The sequence below is a fragment of the Micromesistius poutassou genome, assembly GCF_964030765.1.
Source record: "Micromesistius poutassou genome assembly, chromosome: 1".
Lineage (NCBI taxonomy): Eukaryota > Metazoa > Chordata > Actinopteri > Gadiformes > Gadidae > Micromesistius > Micromesistius poutassou.
This window is the reverse complement of record NC_140271.1, coordinates 8,851,914-8,869,119: the sequence shown is the minus strand read 5'-3', so window position 1 is coordinate 8,869,119 and position 17,206 is coordinate 8,851,914. Positions and strand designations below refer to the sequence as shown.

The 17,206-nt window shown below is 42.4% G+C and overlaps 2 protein-coding genes across 2 annotated transcripts in view; one reads left to right on the top strand and one right to left on the bottom strand.

Annotated features, from left to right (window-relative positions):
• The first annotated feature begins 1,171 nt into the window (after nt 1-1,171).
• On the top strand, nt 1,172-9,444 carry cbx1a (chromobox homolog 1a (HP1 beta homolog Drosophila)). Its single transcript, XM_084488267.1, has 4 exons — nt 1,172-1,306; nt 3,757-3,928; nt 5,243-5,337; nt 7,052-9,444. Exons 2-4 carry the CDS (start codon nt 3,818-3,820, stop codon nt 7,200-7,202), a joined length of 357 nt encoding a protein of 118 aa, XP_084344393.1. The 5' UTR covers nt 1,172-1,306; nt 3,757-3,817; the 3' UTR covers nt 7,203-9,444.
• A 1,544-nt stretch (nt 9,445-10,988) lies between these two features.
• The window catches only part of nfe2l1a (nfe2 like bZIP transcription factor 1a), a 13,743-nt gene continuing 7,525 nt past the window's right edge, over nt 10,989-17,206 (bottom strand). The window contains exons 5-9 of the mRNA XM_084488171.1: nt 15,862-15,918; nt 15,574-15,732; nt 15,309-15,486; nt 14,392-15,099; nt 10,989-14,267 (exon numbers count right to left, since the gene is read on the bottom strand). Of these exons, the coding sequence (XP_084344297.1) occupies nt 13,276-14,267; nt 14,392-15,099; nt 15,309-15,486; nt 15,574-15,732; nt 15,862-15,918 (2,094 nt within the window). The 3' untranslated portion in view covers nt 10,989-13,275. The remainder of the gene's footprint in view (nt 14,268-14,391; nt 15,100-15,308; nt 15,487-15,573; nt 15,733-15,861; nt 15,919-17,206) is intronic.

Sequence of the window (17,206 nt, the reverse complement as noted above, 5' to 3'; positions counted from 1 at the left end):
CGCACACCGAGGCAGTACAGGATGCAATGCATTCAGATAATGGCACAAAGCATTCCAAAAAAGTTATTGAACATGGCATCCTAATAATGGCCATTACATCTAATTTTAGGGTTGATTGAAGTGCGCATACACTTCGATATTGGCCATTTGCTTATATTCCAAGCACGTATGGCTAAGACCATTACAAACAAACTTTTTTTTGTAAACGTAATCTTAATGTCTCATATTGTTTATAGTTGCCCTTTTAAGCACGCGTGAAATAAAAGTGCAGTTGTAGACTTTTTAATTTGTATTCATAATCGCTATGTAACGCATCGTTGGAAAATGGGTGGGTGTATTCAGTTGGTGCCAATTTGCAACCCCACTGCTAGATGCCACTAGATCCTACACATTCCACCTTTAAATCAGCCACTACTGACTCCCTACCCCCACTGTCTGGTAGGGAGTCATTTTCTCTTACGCGGGCGCAGAACGTATGTGCTAGTTGGCCGTTGGCTGTAGTCTATGCGGTGTGTTCAACTGCGACATTTGGTCAAAGACACAGGCGACGTGAGGCAACGCAAGAGGCGGAATTCGCAGAGGGCTCGTTCTTTGACGTTGGTTTCTGTGTTGGGGCCTTAAAACAGTCCAATGTAATGGCCCCTTGAGTCAGTCCTGGTTTGTTTGAACGTATCCATGCTTGCTTCTTGAAACCGGGTCCAGGACATGGAGGGTTTTATTTGTAACTTTTCACTGGGAAACTCCCTTTTGTTTTGTTTTTAATAAAGCCTTAAATAGGTCCACTTAGTTCAATTAATAAACTCCTTCACTCCCCTTCCCCGAAAAAGTCCATGCTACTTTATCTGGACGATTTCTTTCACTTTCTTTCTGTTTACACAAACGGGCACAGTCCATAAAGTCCCCCCCTTTTACCTTCATGAATCCAACCGTGACACAACCGTTCTTTACCCATTCTCTCACAAGACACGGCATCTCTAGAGGTCAAGCTGGCGACCACCGCAGCGAAGAAGGGAAAGAAGGTGGTGGTGGAGGAGGCGGCGGCGGCGGAGGAAGAGGCGTTGGCAACCACGGCGGCGGTGGCGGAGGAGGCGGCAACGGCTCCGGCGGCGGCCACCGTGTCGACGGCGGAGGCGGCGGCCGCACCACCCCCGACGGAGGGGGCAAGCAAAACGACAACGCCAGCGGCTGCTGCTACTGCAGCAGCGGAGGAGGAGGAAGAGGAAGAGTATGTCGTGGAGAAAGTCCTGGAGCGTCGCATTTTCAAAGGCAAAGTGGAATTTCTGCTGAAATGGAAGGGCTTCTCTGAGTGAGTACCACTACGTCGCCCGCCTCGCCGTTCCGTAGTACGCACATTCCCTGACCGTCGTGGTCCATTGCGGGACATTCAATGGGATGGTTGCGTCATATAGGAGTGTCGTTGTGCACACCGTTCCTTCTCCGCTTAGTTCCAAAAATGTTAGCGTTGTAGATGTTGTCCAAACTAGGCCTCAAATCTAGATTCTACTGCGGAAGGACAGTCTTATCTTGTATCTTGTAACGTCGCTTGTAGTTACAAGAACTGTTGACTGCAATGCCATGCTCAATCCCACACTTTCTGAAATGAACTTCTCACAGAGAAGTGACCTACCGGATGCAAAAGTTGTGGCTGGTATGGTCTGCTTTCGACCTCAAAGCACAGATTTAGGCATCAACTTTAAAGATTTTTTTGTGAAATTTGAAGCACTATTTGTATACTCACCAATAGGGCTGCAACGATTCGTCGACATTGTCAACAAAAATCTATAATAGAAATTGTCGACAATGAATTCCATTGTCAACAATTGTCGCCAGACGTGTTTTTCCAACGGAGTGAGGCATCTCACTTCATTACAATCTCTGCCGAGAGTCGCACATGCGCAATAGCGTCCCTGCTGAGTTAAGTAGTAAAGTTTGGGAGCATTTTAGCCTAAATACGCCGAATAAAAAAAGATTACTTTCAAGGTTTGCAAAGCAGACCTTGCATATCACGGCAGCACCTCGGTGATGCAACATTTAAAGAGAAAGCACGTCGGACAGTTGATCGAAACAGAGTCTGACTCGCCTCGGTAAGATTAAAGTAACATTAAAGCCAATACACAATATAATACGTTTTGTTTTCCAAATAAAATTATTATCTCGATAACCGCGCCCGGTGTGGAAACCGTGTGCTTAAATCCTTCCCAGCGCTTCATCCGAGCAGTGTTTGTAATAACGCCATTTAAAACAACGGCGTTAGGTAATGCCGTTATTTTTTCAGTAACGGGGTAATCTAACTAATTCATTTTTCCGTTGTTACAACGCTGTTACTGTTACTGACGGTTTAATGCGGTGCGTTACTATGAATTGATTGAATAAACGGTGTAATCCGAACGCACCCCTGGCTGCACACACAAACTGCTAGTGAGGAGACCGGGTTTAACAAAGAGATAAGAGATTATGATTGGCTATGGCAGAGTCGTGTTTCATGGTAGCCAATCGGAGCCAATGTTTTTACACACTAGCCAGGATACGCTTGACACACACACACTCACTCACTCACTCACTCACTCACACACACACACACACACACACACACACACACACACACACACACACACACACACACACACACACACACACACACACACACACACACACACACACACACACACACACACACACACACACACACACACACACACACACACACACACACACACACACCAAACAGAGTCGAAGAAGCAGCAGAGATGGCGAGTCAGGAGCAATCTGATGAAAAGTTGGCATTTTCAAGGTGGAGATATAAGCACTACTTCAAATTCAAGGTCAAAGGCAAGAATGTGCATGTAAAGTGAATATTATGTCCAGGAGCAAAGACTTTGTCGACATCCGTTGTAAGCAACTCTAATTTAATGAAGCATCCCACAACGACACACGCATCAACAAAGCTAATTTTTTTTTTTTTACAGTAACGCAAATAATTACTTTCCCTGGTAACTAGTTACTTTTATTATAGAGTAATTCAGTTACTAACTCAGTTATATATATATATTGAATAAAAGATGCATTTTTCATTGAAGTACCCATCTTTCTTGTGTTTATTATCATTTGCCACATAATTAAAGCAACCTCATGCTAAATTTAAGAAATTTTTTATAATTATCAGATTAGTCGACTAATCGTTTCAATAGTCGGTGACTAGTCGACTATTAAAATAGTCGTTAGTTGCAGCCCTACTCACCAACTGCTGTTATGAAAGGCATGCGCTGAGCATCTCATCCTGTGAAGATTCTGGGCTGTATTTTCCTGATTAAAGTTGCACCTCGATGCTGGACTGGGTAGCCCCGCCCATTCTGTCTGCGATTTGAGTCCGCCCTGCAGAAGGGTCTGGAGAAGAGCAATACATTTCTTTCTAGTTTCGATACGTTTTTTGCGGGAGGCAATCACCAAGCTGGCTTTTTCCCGTGGAGCGCTATTGGCTGGTTTAACACAATGACAGGGAAGGGACGGCAAGCAGCTAATTGCGTACAGAGTCAGTTGAACTAGGCCCGTTGATCACGCCCCTTGTGCTGAAGAAAATGGCAGCAGCTTCCCCAGACCAACGCGAAATCTATGCTTGAGCTTGGTCTGGCAATAGCCAGACTACCTCGATGCTCCTATACTATTCCATCACACAGTGGATGGATGCTCTCGACCATGTCCCCACTACATTGCCTACTCACACCTCTTTCCCACCTGTCTTTCTGTGTTTGTGTCCAGCGAGGACAACACATGGGAGCCAGAGGACAACCTGGATTGCCCCGACCTGATCGCAGAGTTCATGCAGAAGCTGAAGGAGAAAGAGGAGAAGAAGAAGGAGGGCAAGAGGAAAGCCACCAGCGAGGCCTCTGCGGACGCCGAGGAGAAGGGGAGCAAGAAGAAGAAGGAGGAGGTGAGGGGGGGAACATTGGAGGAGGAGGCATATCAAACATTATGCAGTTTTTGGGTGGGGGTTGGGTATCACGGAGCCAGCCTAGTATGTAAATTACGGCGCATGTAGTTTGCTTGCTTTGGAATAGAGCAGTGTTTAAACCTACGCCCTACGCAAGCAAGCGGTTCCCCCTATAGGTCAAACGTTTTCAAAGTTTTGTTCCGGTGTTTCGTCACGGGGGAAAAAAGGAACAGAACACTATCTATTCTTATAATATATTTGCCTAACAACGAAAATAGAGTAAATTCGGCAGCTACATGGATGTGTCGTTGTGTTTGTCGCGAGTCTCTGGTTGTTGTTGTAGCAGTATTCCAACTGTGATGGGCACATTGTTCTAAAAAAATGTGTGGATGCGTGTAATCTGTGTGATGTGCTGCCCTGACACAAACACATAGACGTATATGTGACTGTAGGCTTGTTTCAGTCCGTTGTGCATTATTCTCACTGCAATTGAACCGCACTAGGGTTTACTTGGAGCCCAAACGGATCTGTGTGTCATTGCTGTGTTCTCATCTGCCCAACAAATTTAACGGGGAAGAATCATCATTCTAGATGATGGACAGGGCTTGCAAGTTTTCTTGACTGTCAAAAATCTGCAAAATACTGGTCATTGTTTGATTTTGATACAAACACACAAAATAATGGTTATACTTTATTGTGTAACTTGATTTTTTATATATATATATATATATATATATATATATATATATATATATATATATATATATATATATTTTTTTTTTTTTTTAATGGAAAAAAAAAAACCTAATCAACATGGCCTACTTTGTTGATTGTATTAATGTTGGCTGTGCAACAAATTTCCCTCTGGGATGATCAAGGTTACATTACGTATGAATCAATAATGTGAATAATGGTATCAAAAATAAGTCTTTGTACTTGCTCAATCTTTTTTTATTTTTTTAGATGAATCATTCTAATTGAGAATTTAGATCTTATTGTTTAATATAATCTTTCTGGGGTGCGGGGGTTCGAACCCCAGTGTGCACAAACTACCTGCAGGCATCTTTGGTGCAAGATACGCATCTTGCAACAGATATTATATATCACATAAAACATTCAATGTAACCCATCATGGATTAAAAAATAGCTCTATGGTAAATTGATGGTCATTCTCACTGAAAGAGTAGGGCATCCCTGTTTTGTCTCCAGAATGAAGACCTCCATAAAGGTGTGACCGAGGCCAGCCTTTTAAATCCCTGAACCGTAGTTGTCTCCATGTATTTCATCCACTTTTCTCCTGTCCTTTCCCTCCAGACTGAAAAGGCCAGGGGCTTTGGTCGCGCACTGCAGCCAGAGAGGATTATTGGGGCGACTGATTCCAGTGGGGAGCTAATGTTCCTCATGAAGTGGTGAGTGTACACGGTTTCAGTATATCTTTGACACTCACTTTTGAACTTCATTAGAAAAGCTTTTGCGTGGAAGGTTTGAGAATATGGCCTTTCCTGCCGTAAATGTCACAATGAACAACCTTCTACACGAGTCTTCCTTTTTCAGACTTGAACCAGGAGGCAAAATATTGTACAGGTTATCCAAATTGAATGCTGCACATACAACTCGAAACACTCAATATGTTTGAATAAAAAAGCATGTTTGGAATGTGGAGCACTAACCCTTTTCTCAAGACAATCAAAAGTGGTTGCGCCCATTTTTTTTTTTTTACCAGGGTGACGGATGGAAAGAAAAAAAAGTGTTTTGATCACACAAACGACTACTTCTCATTAGGGCTTTGACTCCGAACTTCGTTATTCGAATATAATTTGAATATTTAAAAAAATGATAATATTCAAACGAATATTAGGCATCCCTTAATATTCAAAACTTTTATGGGCATTATTTTTTGTAAATGGGACGTAGACGACTCATTTCACGGATTCCTGTACGACCAGGCCGTAATTACATCCATCGCATATTTAAGGTGAAAACGAATTGGCAACGGAAAGAGGCGGTGGTTGCAAAAAGTATTTAGATCGCTTATTAAGTTCACTCGTTGCTTATAATAGTTTATTCGTTTCCCAGTATTATTTCCTTAATTTAGAAGACAGTTTTGTTAATTTTTGCATTATAAAATAAATTTAAAAATAATTTTAAGTTGCAGGTTTTTGAAATTATTGGAAGCGAATCGAGCTGACCTTGCCAGCTGTACCCACGGCCCAAAATAAAGAACAGCCGAGACAATATCCTTAATTCAAACATGACACTTCATTTGGCCTCAATTGGCTACGGATGCAAACTTGGAATGAACATGCGCAACGGGGATTTCTAAAGGTTACTGTACAGTGGTGGAGACTGCGGGAGCTCAAACATCACTACGGTAGAGCTAAGAAGGTTCTACGAGCGCTTGTTCAGGCCAACCTTACCAACTAAATGTTAAGGTAGAACTTAAAGAAGAGGTTACGAATACCGACGCTTTTGTGCATGGTAAGGCTATGTGCGCGGTGCGCCAACTTTTTTTATGAGATAGAGAGATCCCCTTAAAGATGAAAAGATAATTCGAACCCTTCGCCGGCAATTTAACCTTCTATCGAGTTCACTCACCGTGTGCCTAATGGCATGCTTTACAACATTTCCACCCTCTCCATCAATCAACATGTTTTTAGGCTTTAGTGAACTATGCTATTGCTTTTATATATAAATAAACAGTTAAAGTTAGGTGCGGCGTGATACGGAACTCTCCAAACTGATTGGACATCATAGCAGTTATGTATATGCCCATTATACAACCGTTAGGAACCAATCAGATCACTTGATTTAAACCACCCGTTTTATAATAATACATATTTGAATATATTCAAATATTAATATTAATAAACAAACAAACTTCGAATATGATTTTTGGGCAAAAGTCAAAGCCCTACTTCTCATTTCCTCACCTTCTCACTGCCATTTATATATACGTTTGTATATGTCCATTCCACACCTATTGTACACCATCCCTGGAAGAGGGCTCCTCCTTCCGTGTTGCTTAAGGTTTCCTTTGGATGTGGGCAGTGTCCACTGTGATTTGCTGGCTATGCAGTCAACTTGACTTGACTTTGGCTCCCTCCCTGCTTTTCCCCTGAACAGGAAGAACTCTGACGAGGCGGACCTCGTCCCGGCCAAGGAGGCCAACGTCAAGTGTCCGCAGGTCGTGATCTCCTTCTACGAGGAGCGCCTCACCTGGCACTCCTACCCCGCAGAGGAGGAGGAGAAGAAGGAGGAGGAGAAAAAAGACTAGAGAAAGGCAGGGGCGGTCCGACGGGAGTGTGGGGTACGACGGTATCTCAGTCTTTTAATCAACGATGTTAAGATGCTCTCCTCCCGAGGTACGGTTTGGCACACATTGACGACTCGTGAAACATTTTCTGTCCTCTTTTCTGTCCCCCCCCCGAAACTGCACATTAGCATTGATTGGCATCATGGTTCCTAACGACATTTCAAGCTGTCAACTGGGCAAACACTTTTAACCTGAGAATCAGTTTTTGAGGCATCAATATCTACCCTAATGAAATGGAAGAACTACAGGGCCTGAACCCTAGCCAGTGCTTTCCTCACACAATACTTAATCTGAAAACTCGTGGGACAAATGTCTAAACCTCAACACTGCCATATCTGCAGTTTATAGTGGCTTTTCATGGAAGTGCATTCGTTCAAGCTGTCGCTTGGTTAATATTGAGCTTCGGGGCACATTTACACACAATCCATAATGATGTCCACACATTGACAGGACGGTTGCTTTTTACCTTTCCAAATATCTGATGAAGTACAGAAAAGTATTCAACTGATGGTTGTCCCTCCCTCCCCCTCGACTGATTCATGTATTAACATTTTGTTAAAGGGAAAGCGTACTGAAGTGTGGTTTCATGTCATGTATATAGTTTCCTTTACCTTCCTTCCCATGTGGGAACAACCCATTAGAGGTCATAGTCACAAGTTTACTGTTGGTCATACTTCTTGCAATGTATTAGTATTTCAACAAATTATTCTGGCTTACTTGGTGAACGGATTAACTTCTGCTCCTGCTGAGGTTCATGCAGGGCTGGATTTGTACCAACTGTTAACCTGTGAGCTTCAGCTGGATGGACCAGCAGTCTGGTCTCTATTGAACTCAAACGAAACCACACCAGGGAACCCACTTATCAACAAGCTGTTGTGCCTCATAGCTTTCCAGTATTTAAATGTCAACAAAAAAAACCCTGCCTTTTATGAAGGTAGACTAGACATGATGCTGCTATGCAGTTTCATGGGTCATCACAAGCACTATTAAAATACAATTGAACCAAAACCTCATGCTAGTGATGTAGTTCTGTTTTAGACAAGGTGGCCACTCTGCAACAGGTAGAGAGATGGAGACGGGGAGTAGTTCTTAGCATTTCATCCGTTTGGTTAAACTTTTAACTACTTCAGTGTAACATTACATTGGTGCTCAATGTTTGGAGGTATTCTACAATAAAACCAAATGCTGGTTAATTTGTGGTTGAACTCTGTTCAGGTAGTTATGGCTATTTTCATATGACATTGGGGGAAACGTTAACCACTGTGGTCCATTTGGAGGAATGTCCTAGCTCACCTCTTACTTCTACTGATGGACACAACTGTCCCTGGAAGGCCGATGGAATTGCGTTTTAAAAACAAAACTTCATTCCAATCCTCATTTGTGCGATTGCTACACAGTGATGGCTGTACTTATTTAGCATCACCTGGGATATTCTCAAGTCATGGAAACGTTTTAAACCATTTTCCAACTGTGGTTACATTGTTTTTATTTTTCAACTGAAGTTTGCTGTTATAGACCCAATTTATGTCTAGTAGAAAACCTAAGATAATAATGTTTATCTGAATTTTCAATGTTTTTAGCTGGTTTGGAGAGATGTGGTCATCTTGTTTGATTCTTTTAAAAAACGGTTCCAAATGCTATGTGTTGAACGTAACCCAGGTCTCTGAAGGGCACCTATTTTACCCCTGGGTTAATTTACTGTTTATCACTACCCAATGTCAGTTCTTTCTGGTGGACTCCTCCAATTGGCCAGTCCCATTTGTGATGTCACAAAGTTAAATTTTTTTTGTATGACTCATGAACCTCAAATCTGGCTGTACAATAAGGGCCCTTTCCATTTTGAATGCACACTATATTAAAGATAAGTGCTTATTTTCTTAGACCTGGGGCACTAGAACATGGTGAACAGTATCATTTAGTTTTAAAATACATGTAAAGTTAAATGTAATGTTTTAATTGAGATGTGATTGGTGATTTCAAGTTAGAATGTAAAGTCTGCTCTATTTTGTCCACCCATGACTTATTCCAGTGTTTGTAATACAATTACATAGCTGCAGCTCGCTCCTCTGGTTGGCCCCATCTTGTGTCTTTGTATTCACCCTATAAGCCGCTGTTCTCTTGTTGCATGTCTGTGTTTCCTGTGTTGAATCATTATTATGACGACTACTACTCCTTTTAATGATGTGTTTTGGACAATAAAGAATGTTTGTTTTGGTAAGTGTTTGTGGTCTTTTCAGAACCTGACAATGTGGACGATCAATCCAAAAATGCAGGATTTATTTTTCGTAATGTCAAATAAGACTGAACCAAACAATCTAATTATTTTGGACCTCCTTTCACACCCAACCTTTTATGCACACAATGTACAGGCCTGCAAACTAGTCACCTTTCGGCAAAATTAGCCGTTTTTTTTAACAAAATTGGCCACTTGTGTGATTCGTGGAGATCCATTGAGAAAACATTGGGGGGGGGGGGGGGGGGTCCTACAGTCTGACGAAAACGAGACGATAACTAAATTTTTTTTTTTAAACTACGACGAAATCTTTTGACACTTTCGTTAACGAATAAAAACGAGACGAAAATGTAAGCGGGACGATTTGGGAAGCGATTCTGCTAGTTGACCCGCCCGGCAGGTCAACTAGCAGGCGCTTGCTGCGTCGCAAGCAAGTGTCCCTTTGTAAACAGTTTGGCGCAACAATCACCGGTTAAAACACAACCATCTTGAAGTCATTGGTAGACGAGTCATCCCAAAATTCACGCAAAGATAAGCATCCTTAAACAGTTTTTTCTTTCAAGCTAATGTTATGTTTTTCGCTAAAATTGGAATACAATACAAGCTGAAAGAAACCACCGCTGTCCTGTAACGGTACCGGAGCTCTGTGCTGTCGACACCACAGCGGGGTACAGAAACACAGGATTCACTGTGGTTTCTGTGACATGAGAATGAGAAACACTAAAAATGAATACTAATGTTTTATAAAGAAAGCTATCTTAGTGGGAAAGTCACGCAACAGATAGCCACGGTTACATACAGTAATGTTGTTATGATGGGAGAAAGTGCGTTCGATCGTGCACGTGCCTGTGTGCGCGTATGTTTGAGTGAGAGACGGGAGTGAATGAGAGACAGAAAAATCGGACCCCCTCCATTCTACCTCACAGGTACAGAAGGCCTCCGACAAGGATGGGCCACTGAGTGCAAATAAAGCTAGTGCATCCCAGAACAACAGACCAAGGAGGACGCGAAAAAATAAAAAATAAACTCTGAGGAGTTCAAAAAATATATATATAAAAAAATAAAAAATAATAATATTAAAAAATTATATTAAAAAAATTAATAACATTTTTTTGACCTGCGCAGAATATTATTTTTTTTGGACCTGCGCGCATCTTTTTTTTTGTACCTGCGCGCATCTTTTTTTTTGGACCTGCGCACGCATCTTTTTTTTGGACCTGCCGCATGTCAAAAAAAAAAGATGCGCGCAGGTCCAAAAAAATAATATTCTGCGCAGGTCAAAATCTTTTAATTTTTTTAATAATTTTTTTTAATATAATTTTTAAAAATATATAATTAATATATATATATATATTTTTTTTTCTTTTTTAACTCCCTGGAGTATAACCCTGGAACCCCCTAGTGGGTCTGTGTTTTCCTTGGCTCACGCATCATTCTCACCTTTTTCACCCCAAACCAGTTTGCATGCCTGAATGTAAATCCTTAACTTTTGCATAGAGAACACAGTTTTTCCATTCATTTAATTATTTTTAATTAATCTGTAAGTACAAAGTAGTCACCAGCAAAAGAACAGTACAAATCTAATACCTAAAAAAAAATCAATTCAATGTTTACAAATTAAATAAACACACATTTGCAAGTCATAAAAGTTAAGGATTTTTGGACTTTTTTATATATATTGTACAATCTGTCATACCTCTTAGATCTATTATACATTTAAATGTCATTCACTGCCAGAACAGAGGGGGTCAATCGCTTTTCTAACTCGAGATAATGCTTTTTGAGGTTAGGATTATAGTGCAATGCATAATCTTTTGTAGAATTAGTATACAGTATACAGTGTTAAAGCTCTAGTTTGCGACTGGCCCACTATAACCCTGCAACCCTGATAAAAACAAATTGGTTTATCGTTCAGTGATGCATACATTTTTTGTTTTGTTTTTTCCTTTTTGCATCTGGCACCCAAATGAACACTTGAAACAGCATGTATTACAAAACATGATTTTGCAGTAAGGTCATTCCTTTTATATAATCTGTTTGAAAGAAGGGGTGGGGGATCATTTATTTGCATCAGGACTGGTTAAGGAGAATTTAAAACCAGGGCTCTGGTACCTCATCTAGTTCCAGAAAGCTCAACTACAAGTCAACTACTTGTGTCACTACCACGTTTCAGACTACCCCCTGAGATATTACTACAATACGATACATTAATACATTTTGGTTTTCCAGTGTTCTCATATACAGCTTGGAAGAGATCTGGATGTGAGTATCTTGAACCTATATCTTCCCACTGGGTATCCACCAGTTCATCCAGTCGATTTTATTTAATTTAATCTTCCTGGATCTGACAATCCATACATCCGAAAAAGGAGTGCATTCCATGTGCTTATTGCTTCACAGTCAGTTTTGCTGGTAGATCCAAGGGCTTTTGCTCTTTGCAATGGGCTACTCTCTCACAAAGATAGGGTTAGGGTTAGGGTTAAGATTAATATCTAAAGTCTGATGGCAGACAAGCTCAAATCTGGGCGAATGGGGAATTTCACATCTTTCGACCAATCATGTTGCTGGAGGCTGGAATCCGTAAGCGCATTATTGGCAACCACAAACTCAGCCAGAAATATTAAACTGTAAAAAAAAGTGTCTGTAAAGGTTTGAAATTAACACTGTGTAGACATGCCACCATAGAAATGCACTTTTTAAAATCCCTTTCTGAAAGTTTCAGCCAATTGCCCAAATTACTTTTCTTCGGTCGAATATCTGTAAGGAAACCAGGCGTAATTCTACCTCTCATAGTTTTGGTTTCCACCCCAGGCTTTGTGATGTCTACCCCCCAGAAGTTCTGCTTATGACATATTAGGACTGCTGGATGCAACAATAGCAATGGGGCTAAACATCACCGGGGTAAGATGGACACAAACCTCATGATTGCCAACCTTACCTACTCCTTTCATATATTGTTTGTGTGTGTTTCATTGGTTCTGGAAGCCAGGTTTACAACATGGTGGTACACAGTCTCTAATGCTAGGATATAAATGGTATAATGTAAAATCTAAAGCAAAGGGGTTTGGCCCGGAGGTTAAGAGATCATTTCAGAATTAATAAAACCAAATGAATGAGTGCCAATCCCAAAAGCAATCCTCTGTGGCTGTCTTTAAGGCATTAAACACTAAAAATGTTTCATGGTATGATGAAAAACAAATCTATATACAGTACTACCTATTTTAATAACAACAGAGAAGACCGGAACTCTGTTATGACGAGATGCTGACAGCCAGGATCCAGCCTCGCTGTCAGTCACAAACTCACGTGTGCTATTTTAAATACATATGATAATTGAACACAATATAGGACAGTCATACATCCTGGGCACAGATAGTTATGTGGTTGTTTTGCCTTGTTTGGACACACACCTTAACAGTTTCTATCATTTTGCCGGATTGCTCATGCCATTTAAGGTTTTGGGGATTTCAGTTTACAATTTCAACACACAGTATTTCATCATCCTTTAACAAGTTTTCTTCTTCTGCGGTTTTAAAGCTTATTAGAGTTGAACTGCTCCAGCCAACAACATTGTCTTTATGCTTAACAATTGTTGTTCAAATCCAGTTTTGATTAATATACCCAGAATAATCATATACCCAGAACCAAATTTGGTAACAAAGTAGTTGGATAAGGGTCCTCTCCCAATTGACCTTTCAGCTAGGAAGGCAGTGACGCCTTTAGCTTGGCGGTAAAGTCTACTTCCTGTGGTACAGTGAACATCCTAGTGAACACTGGCGTTCTTTCCTCTCCAAGGAAAAATTACTTCTTCTCATCGCTGTGTTTCTTGCCGGCTTTACTGTCAGCTCGTGGCACTGTCCCTTGTCGCCGGGGGGTGACGGTGACACTCCCATTGGCTTCAAACTGAAGAGCATAATCTGTGGCGTCCAGCGGCCTGCCCTCCTCGTCCCTCAGGCTGAACATGACCTCCTGGTAGAGCCCCTCCAGTCTCTGCTCCATCTCCTGCAGAGACTTGAGCGCCTCCTGCTTCTCCCGGCGCAGCCACGCGCGCTGCCGCCTCAGCCCGGACACGTCTACCTCCAGCCCCAGCAGGGCGCCCAGCTTCCTTCGCCTGCAGTTCTGGGCCGCCATCTTGTTCTTTCCCCGCCGGCGGATGTCCCTCACCAGGTTCAGCTGTTGCTCGTTGAGGCGGTGATTGGCCAGGAGCTCGTTGAAGTCGTCCACCGGCAGGTTGATGATGAGATCGTTGGAGAAGGGGATCTTCAAGGACCGCGCCCGGCGGTCGTCGCGGTTCCACAGTTCGGCCTCCGCAAAGTGTTCCGCGGGGGAGCGGGAATACGGCTTGGTTCTGCTCTGTCGGGGTGAATACTTGGATTGTTTCTTGGAAGTCTTTCCTGTGACAGTGGCGGGGGTAGAGGGCCAGGCCTGGTTGTAGGAGTGATCATGGCCGACATGCTCCTGCCAAGGCAGGCCGTTGAAGAGCTTTTCTTCTTGATAGCTGGAGGGGACCAATTTATTCACATCGGAGGAGTAGTATCCTCCGACAGCCCCCTCCTCTTCTTCCTGCTTTATGGTCACTTCCAGCTCCATGTCCAGGTTTAGTTCCCCTTCCTCATCCACATCCTTCTGGTAATTCTCCTCAGAACATAGACTTCCTTCGCTCGAGCCGGATGAAGAAGAAGAAGAGGACGACGAGGAGGAATAGCAGGAGGATTCAGAGCCACACGGAGAGGCAGGGCTGAAGCTGCAGTCCAGAGAGAGTCCAGAATCCGAGTCTGCCTTCTCCCCACTCTCTAGTTGCAGAGAACAAGAAAGTGTCAAAGATGGCCAAGCACTGGCAAAATTAACATCAGACATTTGCTTAAAGTTATTTAAGTATTTTAATAATCACAGTCACCAGACAGATTTTTTAATTACCTTGGCGAAGTGTTCTGGAGTTACCCTGAGCCATCGCCGACCATGATGTACCACCATCGTCTTCCTCATTGTCGTGCACGGCGGCGTTGTGTGGGCCCATGTTCCTATTGGCTTGCTCAGGGACCAGGTAACCCTCCTCTTCTAGCTGAGCTGCCATCTCACGACTGAAGCCTTCCTCCAGAGCCAAATCAAACAGGCTCATCTCATCCAGGATGGTGGCGTCCTCCAGAAGATCCCCCAAGGGGCCAGGAAGACCGAAGTCACTCTCTTCCTCATCATCAACCAATAAATGACTGGGAGGGAGCATTGGCAGGTTGGGATTCGCACCACTCAGCTCAAATTGAGGGGTCAAACTGGCCGAGGTAAAGTCATTGGGATAGAAGTTCATGTCAAAGCTACTGGGCTCTCCTGGAGATAGAGTGCACAGTGAATGTGGACCAGTGTTTGTGTTATCAGTGTCTTCAGGGTCTTGCGTTAGTGGGTTCATGTCAAAGGCTGTGTAACCATTGTCAACATTGACGCCCATGTTAAGGTCATCTGAAGGATCGCCAGTAATCAGATTTGTGTGGTATGGAGTCCTGGGTGAGCTATTGACATCCATGTTCTCCAAAGCCTCGCTCAGGTTTAAACTCATGTTGTGTTGATCCAACTCTGTGCTTGGGGTCAGCGGTAGAAGGCGTGTTTCTGCATGGTGTAGGGAAATGGTGCCTTGGGACGGAAAAACAAGCAAAACGTTGAAGAGGCTACACAATTACAGATGTTTTCATATGCCTTGAGCTGCCCTTTTTATGGTGTACTTCACAAGCTAGCAATGGATAACTTGTTATTTTGATGCATGGCTTTCATTTTTGGAGAGGACGCAGTTAAGAGGAGGGATTATGAAGCTATCTTAAACAATGATAATATCGATCATGTACCTAGTGGCAGGGCAGCCTCCATCAGATGAACATCCTGGTAAATCATCTGATTGTCATTGCGGCTGTTTGAGCTGCTAGGGTGATTGCTCAAAATGGCGGCATCCAATGGATTATGATCTGGACCAGACGACCCATCAATGTTTTGGTTACTTGGAAACCGGGTGCTAACATCCAGACCCTGAACGAGAGGAAACTGCTATTAGCTTGGTCCCATGGTGAAGAAACAAGTGGTTTAAACTGGCTACTCGCCAGTGTTTCCACTTACATGAAGCTCCATTATTGCCAACAGGTCTTGCCACTGTAGCTCCAGGTCAAGGGGGGCCTGTTCTGAGGGAATCAGAGGAGACAGCAGGGGGCCTCTCTCTGCAGACAGATACTCATGCTCCCCTGCTCCTCCAATCACAGGCAAGATCTCCTCCGACGGCTGGATGGAAACAGACAATAGAGAAGCTTGATGCAGAACAGTGGATGGAGTTTCAAGAGTGATGTTGAAAACCAATGACAAAAAATGACAAAAAAAAAAAGAACTTCAATGAAATTGAATTAGCAGTACCTGATGTGTCAAGGGAAAAGTGTGCTCCAGCAACCTCAAACACTCCTGAAGAGACTCCTGGAAGAAAGAAAGAAACCGAGAGAGAGAAGCTGAGCAATATATATATATATATGTATATATATATATATATATATATTTATAAAACGGTTATGTAAATATGGCGAAATGAAAGTCACCCTCAATTTTGAAAAAGCGAGAAAGTCGGAAAAGCATTTTTTTTAACTAAAAAGTAGTCCTTCCTGGCTGCCTGCAAAGTGTATGGCGGTTGCTATGCAACACACTGTAGCGTCCTTCAGAGAGAAGGCTAGAGACGGTAGCTTGGTTCGCCGGCAATTTAGCCTACTATCAAGTTCACTCACCGCGTGCCTATTGCTTTACAACATTTCCACCCTCTCCAGCAATCAACATATTTTTAGGCTTCAGTGAACTATGCTATTGCTTTTATATATAAATAAACAACAGTTCAAGTTAGGCGCGGAGTGATACTGAACTCTGTAAACTGAACGGGCGTCATAGCTGTGTGTATACGCTCAATATACAACAGTTGGGAACCAATCAGATCGCTTGATTTAAGCCAGCCGTTTTATAAATATATATATATATTATTACTAAGGAAAGTGTATTTCAACAGCTATGTTTTTTTTTAACAGATTTAATATTTTGCCACCAATTAAATGTCGAAAGAGGATGTACTATATATATATATATATATATATATATATATATATATATATTAAAACATGCATTCTGTGGAATTCCCCTTTAACCAGAGAACCACACTGTGACCTCGTGATAAAAACCACGACAGGATTGCAGCGAGCAGTGAACTGGCTGCTGTGGAACAGAGTGTCTTCACTTTTAAAGAAGGGAAATGAATCCCGTTTTGTTGTCCATGGGTGTAGCCATTTTCAATGTCTGTTTTTATAATGAGATGAAAAATACACCTGGTATCAAACGTTCCATTGATAGAAGCTGTATGACCCTTGCAAAAGAGGGGTTGATACTTATTTTGACCCAACGTGTTTGGGAACTCCTTTTTGTTGGTCATAGTACATTTCCAAGCGATGAAAAGAGTACTGTCCCAGTACTCACTCCCACTACTCACTAGAACTGGTTTACAACCATTTTAGCTTCAAAGTCAGATCAGCTTTGGACTTTTCTCTTTGCAATTAAAGACACCACAAATGCTGTGTCATCTGCATTTTAGCATATCGGGACCAACCAAGCAATTCCCCGGGATGCACCTGCTAGATGCTATCCTTCCCTAACCGTGACTCGATCTAGTACTATTTCTGCTGAGATGGCAGCAAGCGTAACTTTCGAGAAAAGCCCAGGGCTCAGATTT

Bases quoted from the DNA above. Each gene is read 5' to 3' on its own strand.
- cbx1a (XM_084488267.1), top strand. From the start codon at position 3,818: ATGCAGAAGCTGAAGGAGAAAGAGGAGAAGAAGAAGGAGGGCAAGAGG. The intron at 3,929-5,242 runs GTGAGGGGGGGA...CTTTCCCTCCAG, and splicing joins GCAAGAAGAAGAAGGAGGAG to ACTGAAAAGGCCAGGGGCTT. The intron at 5,338-7,051 runs GTGAGTGTACAC...TCCCCTGAACAG, and splicing joins CTAATGTTCCTCATGAAGTG to GAAGAACTCTGACGAGGCGG.